A 21,222-nucleotide genomic window follows, 5' to 3' on the forward strand; every position below is an offset into this window, starting at 1 on the left:
TTCTCCATTTGCAGAACTCTTCCTGAGGCCTTTGCTGTCATTCAAAATAGGACCCCCTACCTGCCTTTCCCTTGGTATCTCGGTTGACCAGAGTTCTAGTGGGGTGACCCAAACCTTCATTCCTGAGGTCCTGAGCTCTGGGTTAGGAGCCATGTTCTGTGGCAATAAGTCTGTGTGTGGTATTGCAGAAAAGGCATATCATATCTAGAACAATTGTGTATTCAGTGAGAACAGATAGCTATTATTCCAGGATGCTGAGTCTAATCGAACTGACATGTTACCAGGAATATGCCATGTTGGAGGCCCAGTGTCTGTGTTCCTTGCAGATTAGATACTTAGAGTAATCAGATCAGATTTGCTGAGAGGACATCCATGTGGTGACATAAATGTATAATCTGTCTCCTTACTTCTGTGTCCATTTTGTACAGGTGTCCTTTGAGCAATCTTTGAGTGGCTAGGGAAAGAGGCTGGCTGATAGCCATGAAGGAGACCAGCTTATCCAACTGATGAACGAGAAACCTCCTCTACAGAGGAGGCTTTGTGAGCGTTGGGGGCTCAAATATCCTCACGCTCAAGCCCACCCTCAGATGTCTGTCCCACAAACCTCTTTTCTAAACCTCATTGTTACAAGTCCTCTGATTCCTTTCAAGTCCCCAGTCATTGTGACAAGTTAATAACCATCGTCCACAGATGGGCATGGATTAGCACCTCTCCTGCAACTCAAAGTAGAAAAGCAGATGTCCACTCGAACGTTCTGGCTCCTAGGAGGCTCTTCCTTCTTCACTGTGCTTCAGAGTCACTCCTGCTCTGGGCTGAAATGCTGCAGCAGTATAATAACCATGGAGAGCCATCTGCCACATTCAGAGTTTTTCCTCCGCAATTGACATGTCTATGGAACTTCCATGAGACCAGACTGAGGGCTGAGGGAGAAATGCCACTGCCTCAGGAGTAGAGACACTGAGCCATGCCCTGTACTCCTCCTGGATGAGGAAGAGTGGTGGTCTGAGTACAGCTGAAGAGGATTTTGTGGCTTAGATAAAATCTGGCTCATGGGAGGCTCAGGTTACACCATTGCTTGGTTTTCTTTTCTCAGGCTTCCAGGTAAATTGCGTGTCACACAAAGAAGAATCCTTAGGAGATAAAGAGGTCTTAGCTTGCTTAAAACCCTAGGAGGCAGTTCGGTAACTGTCCTGTGAGGTTCTGCTGCGGTCGGCTCCTTTCACCGTCCCTCACTTTCAGCTCCATTAGATTGCTTGTTAAATTGGAGAAAATTGTATTTGCTTTAACTGCAATCCAAATACCAGCTGTGACAATCTGTTCCTGTAAGGAGACCACATTAGTTGAAGTTGCCACCCAATTAAGCTTAAAATAATTGCCTTTTTCTAAACTCCATTTATTTTCTCTTCAGGCCAACCAGGTGAGTTAAATGCAGAGGTGATAGGAATGGCATAGATGCTGTCCTTGAGGGTCACAAAGAGACCCCCAGCTGCGCCGCGGTCTGGGAAGTACTGCTTTAACTCTCTAACCCCAGTGGTACATTAGGGCAAGCTAGATGGGAGGCAGAGTGCCGAGTCACCTACCCAAAAAATCTGCCACAGCAGCTAAAACTGAATGTCACCAGTCATTTTGTTTGAAGTTTTGATCTGCTCTGATTTGCATCTTGGATGACTAACAGATCTCCTGTTGCAGGGGAACATACTGAATATATTCTTTATTTGTGGGTCTCATATGTAGAGGCTCATTTTTCCATTTTTGAATAATTATGGCAAACAGCAAAGGCAGGCTTCCTATTTTTCTAATATGAACTACACCCGGCTATGTTCTTTTTCAGAGATTTAGGTTTTCATTTTATTTACAACAAAATAGGTCAAAATAGAGCAGTTTTGAAAAGGATGAGAAATATGCCAGAGACCAAATGACACCTAGTTGTAGGTGGCATCTTTGCAAGTTAAAGAACTCAGGCCCAATCTATTTAAATATCATTTCTAAAAGTTTTACTTTAACCCCACCTATACTCTGAGAAAACCTTTTCTGAGTAACTCATGAAATATTATCAGTCATAAGGCTTATTGTTTTTAACAAAATGGGAGTTGAGAGAGATGGAATGTGTTGTCTCTAGCTGAGTAGAACTTGTTTGGGGACCATTTACTAAGAAGTAATTTCAGTTTTCTCAAACATTTCTTTCAGAATGCATCTTCCATGTGGATATTTGCCTCATTATTGTAAAGAAGTGATTTTAAAGGAAAACAGTTTCTACAGTAGCTTGTTTTCATTATCATGTTAAATATTTTTTCAGCTCCCTTGGAAATCGTTGACTAGCATCATTGAATATTATTACATGTGGAAAACTACTGACAGATACGTGCAGCAGGTGAGTTTTTCATATTGCTACCAACACGATTGCACTGAAGTGAACTTTCTGTTTTGTGTTAATATTTCTTAGCTATATACTTAATTTTAAATTTGTTTGCTTTATCCTTTCTAGACCATTTTAAACTACATGATTTCATATCTTTATTGTTTTGAGATTTTAGTCTTAATATTTTCTTCAGAGTCCATTATGATAAATATTTTGGAAAGATGGCAGGGAAGGATACCACTAGAGAGGTACTGTTTTCCTTGCAGGTGCCTGGTCCTTCATCTCTTTGTGAGTATAGTTGACGGGAATGCCTTGAGATGTGTAAAAGAGCCTCTGAAACCTCCTCATGTGTGATATTTGTACACCCCTAAGTCTTTGATCTTAACTGTGGTAGTCGGTCTTTATCAGTTTGATGCTTTGGTACTGCACATAAATTTTTCTCCAAAAATTTCTCTAAAAGCAGGGAATCACTAATTTTTTTTAATGCTTCCCAAATGTACCAAATTGAGTAATCCTCTCAGTTATCTATTTTGAGTAATATTACTTCTGTAGAAAGGTACAATTTCCTGACGTGACCCTAGTCAATACTTGTTTTTATATTCTTCTGGTCACATGTCAGAACTAGTAAAGAAAGGGGCAGATATATTTAACACAGACATTATTTTTCCAAAGTGTGTGATTGGATGCTATAAATATACAATTGAAGGATCACTTTAAAAATTACCATAGTGAGTTGTTGAGACTGTGAATATTGAATAGATACCCATGGCTTGTTAAATTTCTAGAATCAACACCATATATAATTCAAAAAGTGTTTATTTCAAACATCTTAGGTAGCTGTGAAGACCATGTGCTCAGGGAGCCTGGGTAATTCAGAGTAAAACGATTTCCTGCAGATGGTGGAGATGATGGCATTATGGATGGTTGAAACGTGTTTGGAGAAAATTATTTCCAAATATTCCAGTTCCTTCTTTAAAAGTTTTGTATCCTTAAATGCTTCTGTTTCCTTCTCATTGAGAAAATGGAGGATTGCCTTGTATGGTTTCTATTCTGATCTGTCTTAATTTTGGATGTCTACCATACTTATTTTTCTTCCCTATTTGCATTTGTTATTTATGTTGCTCAATCTCTGGACTTGATCATATAATAAAAATTTTCCCCATTCCTTTCCTTGCATTTGGCTCTTAATTGGTTCCTAAAAATGTGACATGAGTTCAGCCAAGCTTTAAAGTACACCAACTGTCTCCCAGCACTTGAGGGTAGATACTTGTTTAATTGGACTTAGATTAGTTAGTCTCTTTCTTTTGCATGGACTTTGGAAACTAATCATCTCCTGAATGATTTTCTAAAAGCAAAGATTATTTGTGTTTTTTTTCCTCCCAGAAAGGTAGAAAAGAAATAAAATAGAAACAAAATTTGAAAAGTAAAAATGGTTACTTTATCTGTTCATCCATTCATGGAAGAATGGATAATAGAGTTGTTCATTATTTTACTTTTTAAATTTATGTCTAAAATGTTGTTAATACTTGGGAGTTCTGTACCTCAGAATTTTTAGTATCTTTTCTTACAAATTACTGCACTTTAAGAATATACACATGAAGGAAAAGCTCATCTTAAAAGGCAATTTTTGAATTGCGCTTTAATATTTTATTTTCTTGTGGATTTTTAAAACGAATTAGTAATAATTACTAGACATTGTGTGTAAAATATTTTATCTGTCTTTTGAATTAGAAACGTCTAAAAGCAGCAGAAGCTGAGAGTAAACTGAAACAAGTGTATATCCCAACTTAGTAAGTAATGGAAATCTTTTAAATTTTTTGCCTCGGAATTAATTCTGTCAGAAACAAAATATGTACATTTGGTCAGTTTCAGCCAAATTTGAATTTCTTTATGTATCTTATTTTCTTCCACTACAAAACACAGTTTGCTTTCCATTATAATGCCACTACAATGATTTTTTAGAAAGAAAAATGGTTAGTGGGAATATCCCCAAGTAGACTAACAAAAGGACCAGAAGAAAAAACCATGTACCATATTTATATCAAAGCTGCAGGAAAAGTGTTAGAAAACTAACCTATGAAACTATTATTTGAAGCAAATGTGTTTCAGAAAGCTAACATCTTTTGAAACTTCTATATTGTATAATGTATTTTGTTGGGTTAATGTGCATTGCTCTTTTGAGGTATGTTGTTTATTTGATTGAGGATTTTACATTGTTTGCTTGGGAAAGGTCAGGGAAAGCAATTAGAACCAAACTTTGTAAATATTGGTTAAGCAATAAACAGACTTCGATTGTTTCAGATGCCTAGCAGTCTATCATTATTATCCTTTGAGGTTAGAAATCATTGTCATATCAAGATGAATGCCAGTTTTCTTTTCATTAAATCAATTATCTTTGTTTGAGGTCTTTAGATTTTGACAGTTCATTTGTTCAGGAAAATTTAGTTTATTGAGCACCATGTATGTAGTGCTATCCTAGGTTCTTTGCTGATTAAAATGAAATTTACTACAGAGTTCTATGTATTGATTCAAGATTTTTCCTCTTTTGAGCTCAGTACACTTGTTTTATACCTAGCCTTTTGTCTGCTAAATTTTGATATATTAATACATATTTTTATACGTAGGAGTCTCATGGACAATGAATTGTGATATTTCTTACGAATCTTTTATCTCAAGGCAGAAAACATGTAATTTACACAGTCTATAATTTTTATTCAGAGCTGTAATGTCCCTTCTGCAGAGTGGTTTCCAGTATTTTAGTAAATTACATAATTTATTTGACTAACTTTTGAAAGACCAACCCCCCAAAGAAAAAATTGTTGTGGGAGTAGCGGAAGTATATAGTTCAGTGGTAGTGTGTGTGCTTGGTGTGCACGAGGTCCTGGGTTCCATCCCTGGTGCCTCTGTTAAGGGGGAAAAATCTGTCGTGATTCCTGTGTCTTAGATTTTCAAAAGCACACCAGCTTTCTTATACTTTGCAGGTCTGTCACATCAAAGGAAAGGTACATTTGACCAGTTTTCACCAAGTAACCCAGATAATTATTTCTATTCTGTTTTACATTGACTTTTGGAGTCTTGATCTAAGTCAAGGACCAGTGTGCAGACTAAATCTGACCTGCCACCAGATTTTATAAATGAAGTGTTATTGGAACACAGCCATGTTCATCCATTTATGTACTAAGTCTCCTTTTGTGCTACAATGGCAGCATTCAGTGGTTGTGACTGAAATTGTAATACCCACAAAGCTTAAAATATTTACTCTGCCAACCCCTGATGAAAGTGAATGATTTTTAGAGATTGAGGTGGAGTTTCTAATGATACTTTTTCTAAAGGTAATATAAATCATATATGTAAATAGAATATAGGTAAATAGAAGTTATGAATCTGTATTGTTGAGTTGGATAAGAATCTGAGTTCTTTGAAGAATTAATTCTGAAACATTATTTTAAGACAAATAATAGATTAAGAATTGTTTTATACTGTCACTCTTTCGAGTCTGGCAGTCTCCTGTATGCAAGCACTCTGTTCAGTACTGTTCAGTTAAGAAGACAGGTTGTCTTTCTGGAGCCTACGTTCTATTGTGGGGGAGACAAGCCAAACAGCTAGTCACCCAGTGTGGTGAGTACTGTGTTGGAGAGGAATAGCTTTTGTGAGTGCATATACTAGGGGACCACTCTCAGTTGATGCCGTCAGGAAAGATTCCTTGAGGAGGTGAGTTTGCGTGAACTCTGGACGAGGAGGAAGAGGAGGAATTAACCATGTGATGGAGGCTTTCCAGGCCAAAGGGATCATGAGATGGGAAGGGGCAGAACATAGTTAAGGAGCTGAGAGAAAGGCAGTGGGGTTGTTGTGAAGAGAGAGTGGTGAGCCACGGGAGGCCAGTATGGTAGGTAAGGGCCAGGAGTTACTCATCTGATGAACAGCGGAAATGGATTTTAAACAGGGAAGTGTCATGATCAAGTTTGTATATACTTTATGATCACTGGCTGTATTTTAGAAAGTGGTATGGGGGAGGGGAGAGTGGCTGTAAGGAGGCCAACAATGAAGTTCTTGGAGAGGAAAGTTGGACCTAGAGCTGTGGCCTGGAAATGGTGTGCTGCTTAGAGGTGACTGACTTGTATGGAGGGATAGACGGGAGATGTCAAGTTGAGTCCCAGGTTTCTGGCTAGCACAGCTAGGTGAATTGCTGTGCTGGTCACCAAAAGAGGTGTTGAATATGCTGTTGGATATATTGGTCTTAAACTCAGGGGAAAGTTTTGGGCTAGAGGTAGAGATTTGAGCTTCATCCGCATATAATATTGTGCTTAAAACTATGGATGAGATTTCTTAGGAAGTAATGAGGAAAAAGGTTTTGGACCAAACTTGAGTATTTCTTGGACCAAATCTAGTATTTCTGTATCAGGTAGAGTATGGTAACCAGGTGAGTACTTTATCACACAAGTTGAGAGGGAAGTATGTTTCCAGGAGGGAAAGAGGTTAACAGCATCAAATGCTAATGAAAACTAGCCAGGGAATTTAGCAACATAGAGGTCATTGGTGATCTTCAGTGTAGTGCTGAGGACTGCAGATAGTGAAGGTTGGAAACTCAAGATAACTGGCCAGAAAAGGCAGTCGAGAGAGAGTTCTTGGCTTTGAGGGGTGAGTTGGGATAGAGTAATGAAAGTTTTTTAAATAGGAGAAATATGTTTACAAGTTAATGAGGAGGGTCCAAGAAAGAATCAGTGTACAGTTCTCAAGAGGGCAGGAGGGGTGGAATCTGGAGCACAGACGAAGAGAGGAAAAGTTTGGGCATTAGCTAAAGGAAGGGCAGTTTCATATAATGCAGCTTTAAAAGTTTTTTTTAAATGTATTTATCTTACAGTCAAAGTTTATTCAGATGGTCACATTGACATCAGCCATTTGTCCCCTGAGAATTAATCTGTAGGTACCTGGTTTTACAAAACATTTTAAGTGGTTCACATGTCTACATTCAGTCTTTGCACGCTCGTTTTCCTTTTGTGATGATTAGAATTAAGGTCAGTGTTTTATTCAGTCAAACAACATTCTAGATTCAATTGAATAACTAAAGTCATGTTTACTCTCATTCTTTTTTTCAGGCAGCTCAACTGCAAGTTCGTATTAGCTCCTTTTCAATGCGTGTATTTAGCCCTGGGTTAAATGACAGAAATTTTCATATTTGGGGGAAGCCTTTTGACATTATCAGCCATTTGACTTCAAGGGGCCATCATTTCTATCTATATAGTAGGTTTAAAAAATAAGAAATATTTTTACATACCCCTGGAATTCTTAATCATTATAAATCATGACTTTTCATTTTGTACGTTTCCAACTGAAAACTGTAAGAGGAGAAATTCATTCTGTCTAGGTTAAAATGTGTTTTTGAAATCAACTTGTCTTCAAAATACATTGCTGGCACAGATTAGAAGTGTAAATAATAGCCCTGTCTATAGAATGGGGCCCTCGGTGCACACATAGGCTAAATGATGCTTTCTGAGGTGGTGATGGGGTGTCACCTAACAGTTACAGTAACAGCACCAGAAAGAATTCTTAATTTGTCATCAGGCCAGATTTACATATTAGGCTTTCACTGGTAAATGTAAACGTGGGAATGAGAAACAGGAAAAAGGAAACTCATGAGCCTACTCTGTGGGGAAATTCCAAGTGTCTTGAAGGTTGTGAGCTCCCTTAGTTCAGTAGCCACAGGAAGAAAGGGTGTGGTCTGCATTTAGTCGTTCAGCATTCTTCGTTTCTAACAAATAATTTGCTAATTGACTGCTTATTTTCTGCCCAGCAAATAGACATGAAAGCTTCTCTAGAATGGAAGTTCCTTGATGTTGGCACTTTGGTTTACTAGGCACTGAATAAATATATGTTGAATGAATTATGAGTGTATTGAGGACATGTTATGTACACTTGTGCAGTATTCTTGGGTATGACTTTTAAGCAAGGGAGTTAGCTGACCTAGATGGGGAAAAGTTAGCCATGTTTGCACAGTAAATACCAAGGTAGTCTAGGCTCCATGTTTCTGAGGAATTGTAGCCTCTGGGGAATCTGATAGATGTTACCTTTTTCCTCTAAAAAAAAGAAATAGCTCAAAATACACGTGTTGGTTTTTCTAATTTCAAGTTATGTAATATTCCTCATTAAAAACTCTATACATAGTAGAAATCATGAGTGGTCACAATATCCCAAAATGCTGACTCACCTCTAGAGATACACCCTGTTGATCCACAGTGTCTGTTGAGCTTGTGGCTTTCGTGCAGTTCCCTTGAGAGCCAGTGGGTAGGGTCAGCAGCTGTCAGACCAGCAGCAGGAATGGGACAGTGGTTTTCTCTAACCACAGCACACTGCCTTTGGCTTCATTTATTTGATCCAAAAGTTATTTTATTTTCTCAGCAGAATTTATGATAAGTGATAAAACTTAATAACATATCTTTCAAAAAAGCATCAGAGGGTGTCCTCAGGAAATTGTTTTGGTGGAGAGAAGATATGGCTGTATTTATTTCGTGAGTGTCGGGCTTAAGAGACTGGCTTTTACATAGTCTTGGTTTGTAATGATTAATTGTTTTGGTTCATTTTTACTCTTACCAGTGTATTTCATTTTCACCGAACATTCAGATGTTTATTTATGTGTAATTAAGATAGATCAGTAATGAAATATAGAGCCTTTTGCTTTGTTATACAAGTCATTTTTATCACTTCACTTTATATTTCATTGAAAGCAGCAAACCAAATCCCAATCAGATATCCACCAGCAATGGCAAACCTGGTGCTGTGAATGGAGCCGTGGGAACCACGTTCCAGCCACAGAATCCTCTCCTTGGGCGAGCCTGTGAGAGCTGCTATGGTAAGTTTTCTCGAGCAGAGCAGTTTTCTCCCTCCTTTGAGACTGGGGTGGGTGAAGGGCAGGGGACTCTGCTGCCCCTGTGGGGTGCGAGGTGTGAGGGTTCAGTGCGGCACAGAGGCCTGCACAGAGAATTCGTAGCCTCAGTGAGCAGATGCACCTCCTCACCTTCTGCCGGGACGCTGAATCTAGGTATTGGGTTTCCTTTGGTTTGCTTCTGTGATGTCCTGTGTTTGTTGAATATTCCACAGCAGTGTTTGCTAAGCTGCGTTCAGAGTTGTTACTAGCCTTGTGCAAACCGTGGTCCCACAAAATACACCAAACCTCCTTTTGGAGTTTCTCAGTATATTTAACAAATTAAAGGCTCCAAAGAATTCTGTGGGAAAGACCGGTGTGTGGATACACTGCTATTTATAGTCCTCAGACCAGGTTTCCTCAGAGCACTGGTTTGGAAGATGCTGTTCTGTGATGCTTGCTTTTGGCCTCAGGGCCCTGGTGTACTTTTCATTATTTATTCATGTAAAAACCCAACAGACACTGGCAGTATTATATCTGCCCTTGATGCTAAGTTGGGTTGGTGAGATGAACTGTTAGGTAGTCAGTACATTCTTAATATTTATTTAAAACCTCAGAAAACAATGTAATCTCTTAAATTGGACATTGGTGACACGATCATCTCTTTCTTTCCAATCAAAGTGGCCTCGTGTGGAAGAAGAAAGGACTCTAATATTTATTAAAAGACTGCTTGTTGCCCAGTTTTTGTCTCTCAGCAGCTCTTTGGGGTGAGGGGTAGCCTACTGCCATAAGGACATAGGGATAAAGAACATTTGTGACTCGGCTCCATACTCCACTAGAAAAGGCTTTTAAACCAATTCATATAATTATCTTTCCTGCAACCAAGGAAGGTGTGAGCCAGATAGATTACTGTCTTCATAGAAATAGCACATGTCTAACCATTTTCTGCACCATGGGAGAACAAAGGGAAACACTTTGTGGAAAATCAGATTCTTTTAGTCAGAATTTTACATGGATTACATCATAACTGTTTTTGAATTGGGAATTCTTAGATTTTGAAGTTCACTTATATTTCAATGAAAATGAATAGAATCTTATAAATGGTGGCTTAATTTTGACTTACAAACTCCTTTCACATTAAGTATAGTCTCACATATCTCTTTAAATAGTTACTCCATTATTTTAATGTGTACATGACAAATAAGCAGTTTTAATTTTATAAGATTTATTTTATGTCTATATATTTGTCTGTCATAAAAATGTACCTTAATATAACATACATATAAGATCTATCTTTATATATAAAGAAAGATAGAATTTGGTGTTTTCTGTTTGTCACTCTTTAACTGAATTTTAATTAATTATGTAAAGGGAAAGGCATTTGTTGACATATTAAAATGACATGTAATGATTTATTTGGGTAAAAATGTATATTTAAATACAAGTGGCATTTTATATTCAGAATCCAATAGGTTCATGCCTAATATTTAGGTTTCTTTTTTAATTTTTTAATTATTATTTTTTAATTGAAATGTAGTTGATTTACAACATTAGTTTCAGGTGTACAGCAAAGCAATTTGTTTATGCATAAACATACACACACATACATGTTTTCAGATTCTTTTCCATTATATCTTTTACAAGAAATTGAGTGTAATTCCCTGCCCTATATAGTAGGTTAAGATTCTTAAAATTTGTGTTTAAAAAAGAAATCAGCTTTTTTTTAAATTATAAGAGGAAAGGTTTTAGGCTGCTATTTGCAAGGAGTCCTCCAAGAATAACACATGATGGGTGCCCAGTATTATTTTCGATAATTCAAGTGCAGTTTGATTGTAATGGTCACTATATTTTTTCTCTCTGACATTGGTTTGTTAATGTGTTAGTTGGTACCTTGATGTGCTATTTGAACATTTTGATCTGATGAAGGTAACTTAGAGATCAGGGGAAGAATATTCCAAGGCAGACTTAGAGAATCATAATAATTTTTTATGTACTTTATTAACTTAATGTTTAGTGTCAGTGTTTTCTATCTTAAACTTAAGATCCCTTGAGGGAATACTTTAAATGTTATATAGCAGTAATTTAAACTGCAGAGCAAAATAAAACAGGTTTATAGTGTTTAGCTAAGGAATAAATCAACCAAGTTATCAAATCTTGTAAGCATGCTGTGATCTCATGCACATGCTCATTTGATAGGGACTAGTCTGGAAAGGGATTCTGTTTTTAAAGGGAGAAATAGTAAAATAATTATTTTATCTATTGATTAAAATAAAGGAATGGAAAACATACCGCTTCCTGTCAGACTTCTGCCTTTATCAGTGGGACCCCTCTAACCACCTTAAACCTTGAGGTGGTTTCTGAACCATTGGTTCATAATAATACTTTTCTGATAACTTATTTTCAGACATGTACACAATAAAGGATATTTTAAATTAACAAACAAAAACTCCTTCAGTAGCACAACATATAAGGGTACTTCCTCTAATTACTCTTAATAGGGGCCACAGGCACTTAATAGGGGCCACAGGCACTTGAAATAAATGGCTTAATGAATTCTGCCTTGAAAAATACATGCGCCTATGAGACTTTCATCTTTGCCTGGTAAACTGGGAGAAGAAAAATAACATCGTAAACTAAGGATGGCTTTGGAATATTTGTGAGATATTTGATTATATGTGTGTTGATGTTACAAATAATATCGCATTCTTTGTTTCTTCTTGTTTTTCTTCCATCTTTAGCTACACAGTCGCATCAGTGGTATTCTTGGGGCCCACCTAATATGCAGTGTAGATTATGTGCAACCTGTTGGCTCTATTGGAAAAAATATGGAGGCTTGAAAATGCCCACCCAGTCGGAAGAGGAGAAGTTATCTCCCAGCCCAGCTGCAGAGGTACATGAGCCTTTTTAGCATTGAGAAATGTCGTATGTTTCAGTGGTTAGATCACTCCTTGAAAACCCAGAAGTACAATATAGGATAACTTAAAAACAATCAAAGAGATTATAGCTAAACAGCACCGAAATGTTTAGGGTGGGTCTGGAGAGAGGGACAGGGACAAGTCCAGTTTTTTCAGGTATTTTAAATACTGGTCTTGAGAGATTACTCAGACAAAAGAAGAATAATGTATGTGGGAGGTGTTACAGCATAAGTGGAGAGCTTACAAATTAAATGTTTGTTTTAATTGCTGTTTTGAAAACATTTTACAACCTTTAGGTACTGTTGAAAGTATATTTTATTGCATAAAAAAATAAATACAAACTGAGCATTTTTTTTCTGTCCCTGGGCTGTCATAGGAGGGACAAGAAGACATGGGCTCAATATTGATGTGAACAACAGTAAAGCAAGATTTTGGTAAAATTCTCATAGATGGCAGGTATCAGGCATCTATGTCCACCAAATGGAGACTATTCGTTTTGAATGCTAACAAGATTTAAGGACCCCCTTTAGTATTTTTTTTAAGTAGTCTAATTAACCCCCTGGCAATTTTTTTTGACTATTGTGAATGTGATTTTGGATTGTTAAGGTCACTTTAGAAGGAAAAAATACAGGATCACATAACACCGCCACTTCTACCCAGTTTCCTTCTTTACTTTCTACCTCCTTCCCAAAAGTACACACTTATAAATCCTATCCCCTTTATGTTGAGTTATATATTCTTCAGTGAAAGACTTAAACATTGCACTTTAGGGGGATGCAAGTAGTACTGTATTTGACAGTTTCTGTTCTTTACATGTTTGCTGGTGTCTGATTTTGCAGGACCCTCGCGTTAGAAGTCACATGTCTCGCCAGGCCATGCAGGGGATGCCGGTCCGAAACACTGGGAGCCCCAAGTCTGCAGTGAAGACCCGCCAAGCTTTCTTCCTTCACACTACATATTTCACAAAATTTGCTCGTCAGGTCTGCAAAAATACCCTCCGGCTGCGGCAGGCAGCAAGACGGCCGTTTGTTCCTATTAATTATGCTGCCATTAGGGCAGAATGTAAGATGCTTTTAAATTCTTAACCTTATATGTTGTGCTTCTGACCATTTCCCTCTTTCCCTTTCTCTCTCTCTCTCTCTCTGTTTTTTTGTTTTTGTTTTTGTTTGCAATAAACATAAGTTTTTGTGTACAGCCTTTTATTTGATTTATTTTTTAACATTGTTTTGTCTGCTGCCACTTGTGTCATGCCAACCTGAAAAGAAAACGTTAAACTTACGCAATCTTTATGAAGAAGTAGTGCTCAGCAAAAGATTGGTGGGAGGTGATCCTATCCAGTGGGGTTTTGTGATGAAACTGCCTAAAAACCCTTACTGAGGAGGCAATTTTACCTATAAGGTAGAATAAAATTTGCCAGTTTACACTAATGAGAAATTGTATGTCTTTGTAAACCTGTCAATTTCCCTCAAACCTTTTATAATTATACGACATTATCAAAATTCACAGTGTTTCATAAGAAATTAGAAGATTTAGCAAATTATAAGTGAATTTTAAAGTCTTTTGGGTAAATTTTCTGAAAATACACATTTACTTTTTACAGGCTGGTGTCCAGATTTGTGGTTGAGCATTCCTTCTATTTGTCCAATTTGGTTTCCATTTCATAAATCATATACCAAGTATATTACCACATAACATTTACATGACTTTATTACTCTCATTTTCAGCACATTCAGTCTTGCTTATGTTTTTTGGTTTTTTTTTTTTTTTATTGTTGTTAGAACAAAGGTCATATGTACCAGTGAATTGTAGGTTGTTCTGTTATTACCATGTACCCCTAAATGTGTCCCTAATCTGTGTGTGAGCTCTGATTCTAGTCTTGCTACTTTTAGTTACATTCCTGGTTGGCATGTTAGAGCCATGCAACTTTTTTCCCTAAAGGATGAGAAAACTTGCTGTCTGGCCTAACAGGAAATCTTAAAGACATTCAGTAGATATTTTATCTGTGAGATAAGAAATTTCTTATTATGAGATGTTCCATTTTGATTTAAAGAGGGTATCTGTAGAAGGAGTGATGATGATTCAAAAGGGTTTTTTGTTCCTAAAGATAATTTTCAGCAGAACAGTTGGAAGGCTTTAAAACTTACAGATAAAAGCTTTACAAGAAGAAGAAAATTGCTTTGTAAAGGGAGTGGAAATTGGAAGTAATCTCTTCATTCCTTGGAGGGGAAATTTAGCTACATTAGACTCGTGTATTTGAGAACTTAGATGTATATTGAGGGTTTTTTTGCTAGCATTTCTGAATTCATGGGTTTATGTTATTATCACTTTCTTTCCACTTTAAGAAACTGGAAAATATTTATATCCATCTAAACTGCTCAGTTGATTTAAAACACATACTTTCTTATATAGTTTTGTAAGTATAAAGAATAATAAAACGTATGAGAAAGAAGATGAATGAAATTCTTCCATTAAAATTGGTCAGGATTCAGGATCATCTTTTGTGAAAAGAAATCATCACCAACTAAATTGGCTTCTGAGGAAGCTCCTGTTTCCCATTAAGCCTCTGTTAATTTCTCAGTTAATTTCTAAATTATCCTTATTTCAGTTGTTCTTCAATGAAGTATATTCTTCTGTCACCTCATTTAAACTTTTCTCAATTGAAAGGTCACGTTACTGGAAAAGGGTCAAGATTAAATTACCAGTATTTCTACAAACGTATAGCTATAATGATAAAAGAACAGAGTCATTTGTTGTGATGCGATTCAAGGAGCATATTTTATTTTGTATTTAGCTTCACTGGTCAAGTTACATATAGAATCAGGGTCTCAGAATAATTTTACCTTGAAATTTAAAATTATAAAATTTCAGCAGCCACCTACTCAGTACCTTCTCCACTGGCAAGCAACTAATGAATTCTTCCTAACATCTAATTGCTTCGTGCATTATCTTCTCCCATCTTTTATGTACCTTACAACTTCTGTAGCAGATTCCTTGATCTTGGCTTGTTAGCAGGATTAGGTGTTAATAATAACATATCTGTACACAACCATGTTTATGGTCCAGTGGGAGGGTAAAGCTGTATTTTTGAGTAAACTTTCCTTAGTTTCTCAAAGGCAGTGGTGACCCTGTCCCTCCCTAAAAATTTAAGAATCAGTATGCTGCAGTATGAATGCACTTTCAGGTCAGGTGAAAGTTTGTAATTCTAAAGATATTGATGGATCAGGATCTCCAATTAATGCTTTTAAAATAATTCTTCATAATACTGGGAAAGGGAAATAGTTTTCCCTGTGAACTTGAGACTCTTCTTATAAGTCCTGTAGAAGTTGACCCCTTCCGTGGCTTCTGGCCTTGGCAGCACCATCACAACCAATATCATAGCCAGAGTTTGTGGGGTGACAGACTGCGTAAGAGTGAAGAAGTGGGGAGCTGAGGAGATACATTCTCAATTACAAGAGGGCGAGCATAACCACAGCCTTGAATTCTTGACTTACAAGTTAATCCTTGTTTAGAAGATTTTTTTTTTTTTTTTGCTTGTTACAGCAGCACTCTCTGGCCTTTATTTTCATTAAGAAGCTAGTATTAAGGAATATATTATAGTGACAGGAGAATCTTGTTTGCATATCCATAAAGTATCGCGAATAAAATGTAAGAAGTAATATCTGTGGGAAGGGAAACTGGGAGTCTGAGGCCAAGAGGTGGGAAGGAGACTTTCCACTTTTCATTCTTTTAAACTTTTTCAATTTTGAGTCATGGGAATAAATTTCCTATTAAACACACACACACATATATGATTTTCAAAACCGAATCCCCAAATACCTATTTAATAATAATACCTTTATACATGAATGTATAAATCCACGCTAGACATTGCTAACGTCAGTATAGTGCCTGAGCCAGTTCTACCACATAGATAATGCCTATGAAAAATGGATTGCTAGACCAAAAGCCAAAGCACTGCATAAAGAAAGGTTCCATGTCCTTGACAAGATTTGCAGACCAACAGCATAGTTGTATCGATTCAGACAGCCTGCCTCTTTTCCCCCTTGACACCCCTCCCCTCAGTAAAAGAGCCATGATGTTATGATATTGGTATTTCTCCGTTGTTACTGTCATCAGACATGACTAGTGAGTTACTGAGTGAATTGTCAGAGGTCTGTAAAATCACCCAGCGCCCGGTGAGCACAGGGTTTCTATTTGACACTCAGGATCTAGAGACTTAGGTTAAGTAGAAGTAGGTATGTTAGCAGCATTCCATAGATGAAGCATAAGTGCCCAGAGAAGTGGATCCAAATGAGTTACCTGCCAGCTCTGTAGCTTGCATGGGTAATTAAGTGGTTTCTGAGTTGATAACACACCAGACTTGAATGACAGCACCATTCCCCAGTATGAACTTCAAGAAACACCTAGAGCCCTTTTTTCAGTTTGAAGATGCTAATTTACCTTCAGAAGTGTCCCAAGGGCTCATATTCAGAAGAAATTTGTTAAATATTTTGAGTTTTTCCAGAGATTTCTCAGCAAAAGTTACTACTAATAATCCTATAAAGTTTTGTGGAAATTTAATTTCTACAATTAGGAGAAAACACTTTTGGCTTATTTATTTTGGTAGTTTATTATTTTAATAAAATTTGTTTTTGAATGGATACTTTAGATTTTCCTAAAGGTACAAAAGCAGTTACAAATCTCAGTGCCATTCTCATTCCTGTCTTTTTCAGAGGTAGCCATTGTCATCAGTGTCTAAGTATCTAGAGACATTGTGTCTAACAAAGTAGGTGCATTTTTTTCTTGTACCATTGTTAATGTCTACATTGTTCTGCACTCTGCCTTCCTTCCTTAACATATGCTGGAAGCCATTCCATACCAGTATAGTAAGAGCTTCCTCCTTTTACATCAGCTGCATAATAATCTATTTTATACTTGAGCCAGTTCCCCTATTTAAAAAACTTCTTAGGTTGTTTACAGTCATTTTCTATTATAAGTAATGTTACAACAAATATTCTTCTACAGATATCATTTCAGACTGATGTGTGAAATGTGCATGTAGTTTACAGGATAGATTCCTAAAAGTAAGACATCTGGGTCAAGCAACATGCATTTTGAATTTTGATAGTCACTACCCAGTTGCCCTCAGAAAACCAGTTTACACTCCTACCACAAGTGCCTGTTTCTCTAGAACTTTGTCAGCAGTGTTATCCATCTCTGAAACCCTTAACTAGTTGACAGGTGACATGTAAGTTATATTAGCTTGCATTTTGAATGGGGTAGACATGTTTGCATATATTTGAAAACTATTTGTATTTCCTTTTTTGTAAACTGTTTTTGCCCAGGCCTGTTTTCTATTAGAAGTCTTACTGACTTGTGGGGACTTTTTATATTTTAAGAAAGTTAACTCTTGATCTGTGATGCAGATGCTCCCCTATATTGTCTTTGATTTTGTTTATGACATATTTCCCAAGCAGATTTTTTTTAAGTAGTTGAATTTATTTCTCTCTCTCTCTTTTTTAATTGCACTTGGGTTTTGTGTCTTGTTTAGAAATACCTAATTCCTATGAGAAAATTCTGTGGATAGTTTTACTTTGATAGCAATTTTGAAGGCCCATGTGAGGTATTTTTGTGAATTTTAATTCATTGTGGGGTTTTTTTTGTAGGTTTTCTAATACTTCTAATACTTTTAATACTTCTAAAACATTTTAGAAAGAGGGTCATGAGTTGCAAAAAAAATATAACTTTTTCCAGATTTACCTCAAAGAGGTGTAAATCACCCTCTAGGAAGCCAGGGAAATGTGCCTTATGCTCAGTCAGGGGGTTTGAGTGACATGAAGATGCTCTCCCTCTCTGGGTGGAGTTTGATTCCTTCTGGCTTTTGGGGCATTTCTCAGGTTGCTTTCTTTATCTATGTTTTTAATGCATACTAATGATCTCTGTTTAAGTAAGTCAAATGAATAATCTGAAAGCAAGGACTGACGGCAAAGCGGTACCAGTAGCCTGGTCTTGAGTGCAGCTGAGATTCTATTTTTAGCCTGCTCAAGTATGGACGTGATCATCCTATATTTATGATCATTACTTCCGGACAGAAGCTATTTCTTCTCTTTATATCCAGTAAAATCGCTGAATGGATGCATTTTTTAATGTTAAACACTGACCAGGTAGTCTTAACACCCACCTTTCATCCTCATTTATTCATAGTTGAGACTGATAATTCTTGCCACCAACTACTTCCTTTAAAATATAATGAGAATTGATAAAACATGGATCCTTCTAAGGAGCTTTGATCTCCCACTTAGATCCTGTGTAAATTGTCCCTTGGAACATTGCATAATTAATCTATTAATTTAGTGAGAAATTAAAAGCAGATTAATTTAAAGAGAAATGTCTTTGGGTATTGTGTTGGTGACCCCTTTGACGGGTTTGTTGATTATTGTCAAGGTGACAGTCACGTGGGAGTCCATCACTTGAAACAACAGTGGCAGTTTTCCTTTGGGCCTTATAAACTGGATTAAGGAAGAAAGTTAATCTTACTACTAGTAACACAGTAAAGGTTTTTTCCCAAAACATTGAAGAAATGCCAAGATGATGCATTCAAGCTCTATTTTATTAACATGTTTTCTCTTATCCTCTTCCTAAGTAGAACTTGAATTTTAGGTGAATTAGTAATGTTAGGAAGGAATTATTTAGTATTAACTCACAGTGAATTGACAGGGATTCAGCATTCAGGGTTTGGGCTGCTGTTTGTTTGTTTAGATTACTCCTCCAAAATTGGCTTATTACATACCCTCCTGTATTGTCCCTCTTACTCAACAATAGGTGAAAAGCTTCATATCATAGTAATCTTTTTTTCCCCTCAAAGGAAATCAGCTGAATAGGAGGAAAAGAAATTGGACCATTTATAGTTGTCAGTGGTTGCATAATAATTAGCTAGTGCTTGGAATACATATTCAGATTCATATTATTTAAAGCTCCCTGCAGCATGTTGTCTATTTCAATATTTTAAAATGATACTTTCCCACCTTTTTCTGTTTAATAGTTACTAGAAAAGAGTTTGCTTGATGAAAGAGAACTAGAGCTTATGAAAAAGTTAATTTTTAATTTTTAATTATTTGAGATTCCAAATTGAATTGTACATTTTAATGCTAATAGTGCAGAGAATTCCTATGAATGTCAAAGGAAATTTCCTATATGTAGGCCTAAAAATGTGGACTCAGCCACAGAAAACCTGTAGGACATTTTTGTCAAAAATTTGAAGGTGGGGAAAAGGCATAAACAAAGCAGAATCACATCTGCTAAAGCTACTCTGTTAAGCTTTATGACAGTATCTGCAAATTTTAAAAATACATCAATGCACTCTTTTTTGTGGTTTCAAACTGTATAACTTACCTGTTTGGTATGCGAGGCCACCACATTCCACATCTACTCTTCCATCCTAATGACAGCTAATTAAAACACAGAGTGTTTGTGTTGTGTGCTTTATTTTTCTCTGTCTGAAATGTATTATGATAGGGTATGTGGAATGTGATGTGAAATTTTATTAACTAATACCCATCACAATATCATTCTGACCATCGGATGAAATAGTGTCTGCATACATGTAAACTTTCAAATCTCAGCGCTAATGACATCGTAATAGGATATGAAGGATGGAAAACTACTGATGAAACCAAATGGTCCATTTTTACCTGTGAGAAGCTCTCACCTAATGGAACTGAGTTTAGTCGAGATACATGCAGACTCCTCAGTGGAGAGGACCTCCGTCTAGGTCAGGGATGGACAACTGTGCTGCCTTTGTCTTCATGCCAGATTAACCTTACATTAGGACTGGTTCCACCTCATACTTTGTGAAAGTTTTTCTACTGTCATACAGAAACAGCATGGCTAGAAAGGAAGCATATTTCCACTGTTTTACACACGCAGAAAGAAAGAATGTGTGTGTAAGATGGGACTTTAAAGGGAGGATTCTTCAGGTAAAATCCCGTTCAGTAATTTGGAACCAGAACTGGAAATGGCTTTCTCAAGCCCCAAAGGGAATTATGGAGGAATCTGGTGGATCTTTTGCACTGTTTTCCACTTGCACATTTTATTTCTGTGCTGTGTGTAGTGTAGGCAGAGAAATCGGCCTCATTGGTTGTCTCCATGTTTCTCTTTCTCCTCAGATGCAGACAGACATGCGGAACTATCTGGAAGTCCACTGAAAAGCAAAAGCACTAGGAAACCTTTGGCATGTATCATTGGGTATTTAGGTGGGTATTTTCTAATAGAGGAAAAACTCAACGATTTCTGTATCTTGTGATTGGCTACTCAATACTGGCATACCTAAATTAAATGCAAGCCTTTCAAATGGCTGAAACTGGATGCCTTAATATGTATAGTCAATTTATTTCAGAAACGTTTAATTACCAAATCACACACGCAACATGCAGTGTTACTGATGTTTACTTTTTCCAAGAAAAATCATTGAATAAAAATGTAAAGTATCTATGGATATAAATGCAGATTAAGCAAAAAGAGGAAAATAAGAATTACTAAATTATTAGAGGGTGAATATTCTTTTTTTTCTGTTGAAGTATAATTGACTTACAATGTTATATTAGTTTCAGATGTACCACGTAGTGATTCGAAATTCATACACATTATGAGGTAATCACCACAATAATTCTAATTATCATCTGTCATTCCAAGTTATTAAAAATTAAGGATGAATATTCTTAATATTTTGATTAGGTCATTCCACTATTTCAAGCCCTCCTCACACCTTCCCTTAAACAGAGAAGGATGACTTTATTTACTTTTTTTTTTAAGAGATGAAACTGGTTTTTAACCCACCTTTAAAAAATATTTATAGTATTGATGTGCCAATTAAGGTTACTTTGAAAGGGCAGCATTAGTATTACTTTCTGGTTTTTATCATGTTATTTAACTTAGAAGTCACCAAAGATGAATGTTCCATTTACACTTTGAAATATCATAATTAAGAACAGCAAAAAAAAATTACTAGGCAATACCCCCTGCTTTTTTGGGCAAAATTTTAAGATAAATAATTTACACAATAATGGTTTCTAAAATGGTTCCTACTATACCTAGAAGCTATAATGACATGT

General features: G+C 36.5%; 1 protein-coding gene across 9 annotated transcripts in view; it reads left to right on the forward strand.

Moving 5' to 3' along the window:
- The window catches only part of MTA3 (metastasis associated 1 family member 3), a 180,686-nt gene that overhangs the window by 138,015 nt on the left and 21,449 nt on the right, over positions 1–21,222 (forward strand). For 6 of the 9 annotated variants that reach the window (XR_006719189.2, XM_045504783.2, XM_045504785.2 and 3 more), the window contains 6 exons: positions 2,297–2,371; positions 4,091–4,149; positions 9,082–9,206; positions 11,957–12,108; positions 12,973–13,195; positions 20,278–20,364. Coding sequence is in view for 8 of the 9 variants with exons in the window: in XM_045504783.2 (XP_045360739.1) it covers positions 2,297–2,371; positions 4,091–4,149; positions 9,082–9,206; positions 11,957–12,108; positions 12,973–13,195; positions 20,278–20,364 (721 nt within the window). In the remaining variant the exon portion in view is untranslated. The remainder of the gene's footprint in view (positions 1–2,296; positions 2,372–4,090; positions 4,150–9,081; positions 9,207–11,956; positions 12,109–12,972; positions 13,196–20,277; positions 20,365–21,222) is intronic. The other 3 variants (XM_010967707.3, XM_074378778.1, XM_074378776.1) reach the window with 1 other exon arrangement.

This window comes from Camelus bactrianus, chromosome 15, assembly GCF_048773025.1.
Source record: "Camelus bactrianus isolate YW-2024 breed Bactrian camel chromosome 15, ASM4877302v1, whole genome shotgun sequence".
NCBI lineage: Eukaryota > Metazoa > Chordata > Mammalia > Artiodactyla > Camelidae > Camelus > Camelus bactrianus.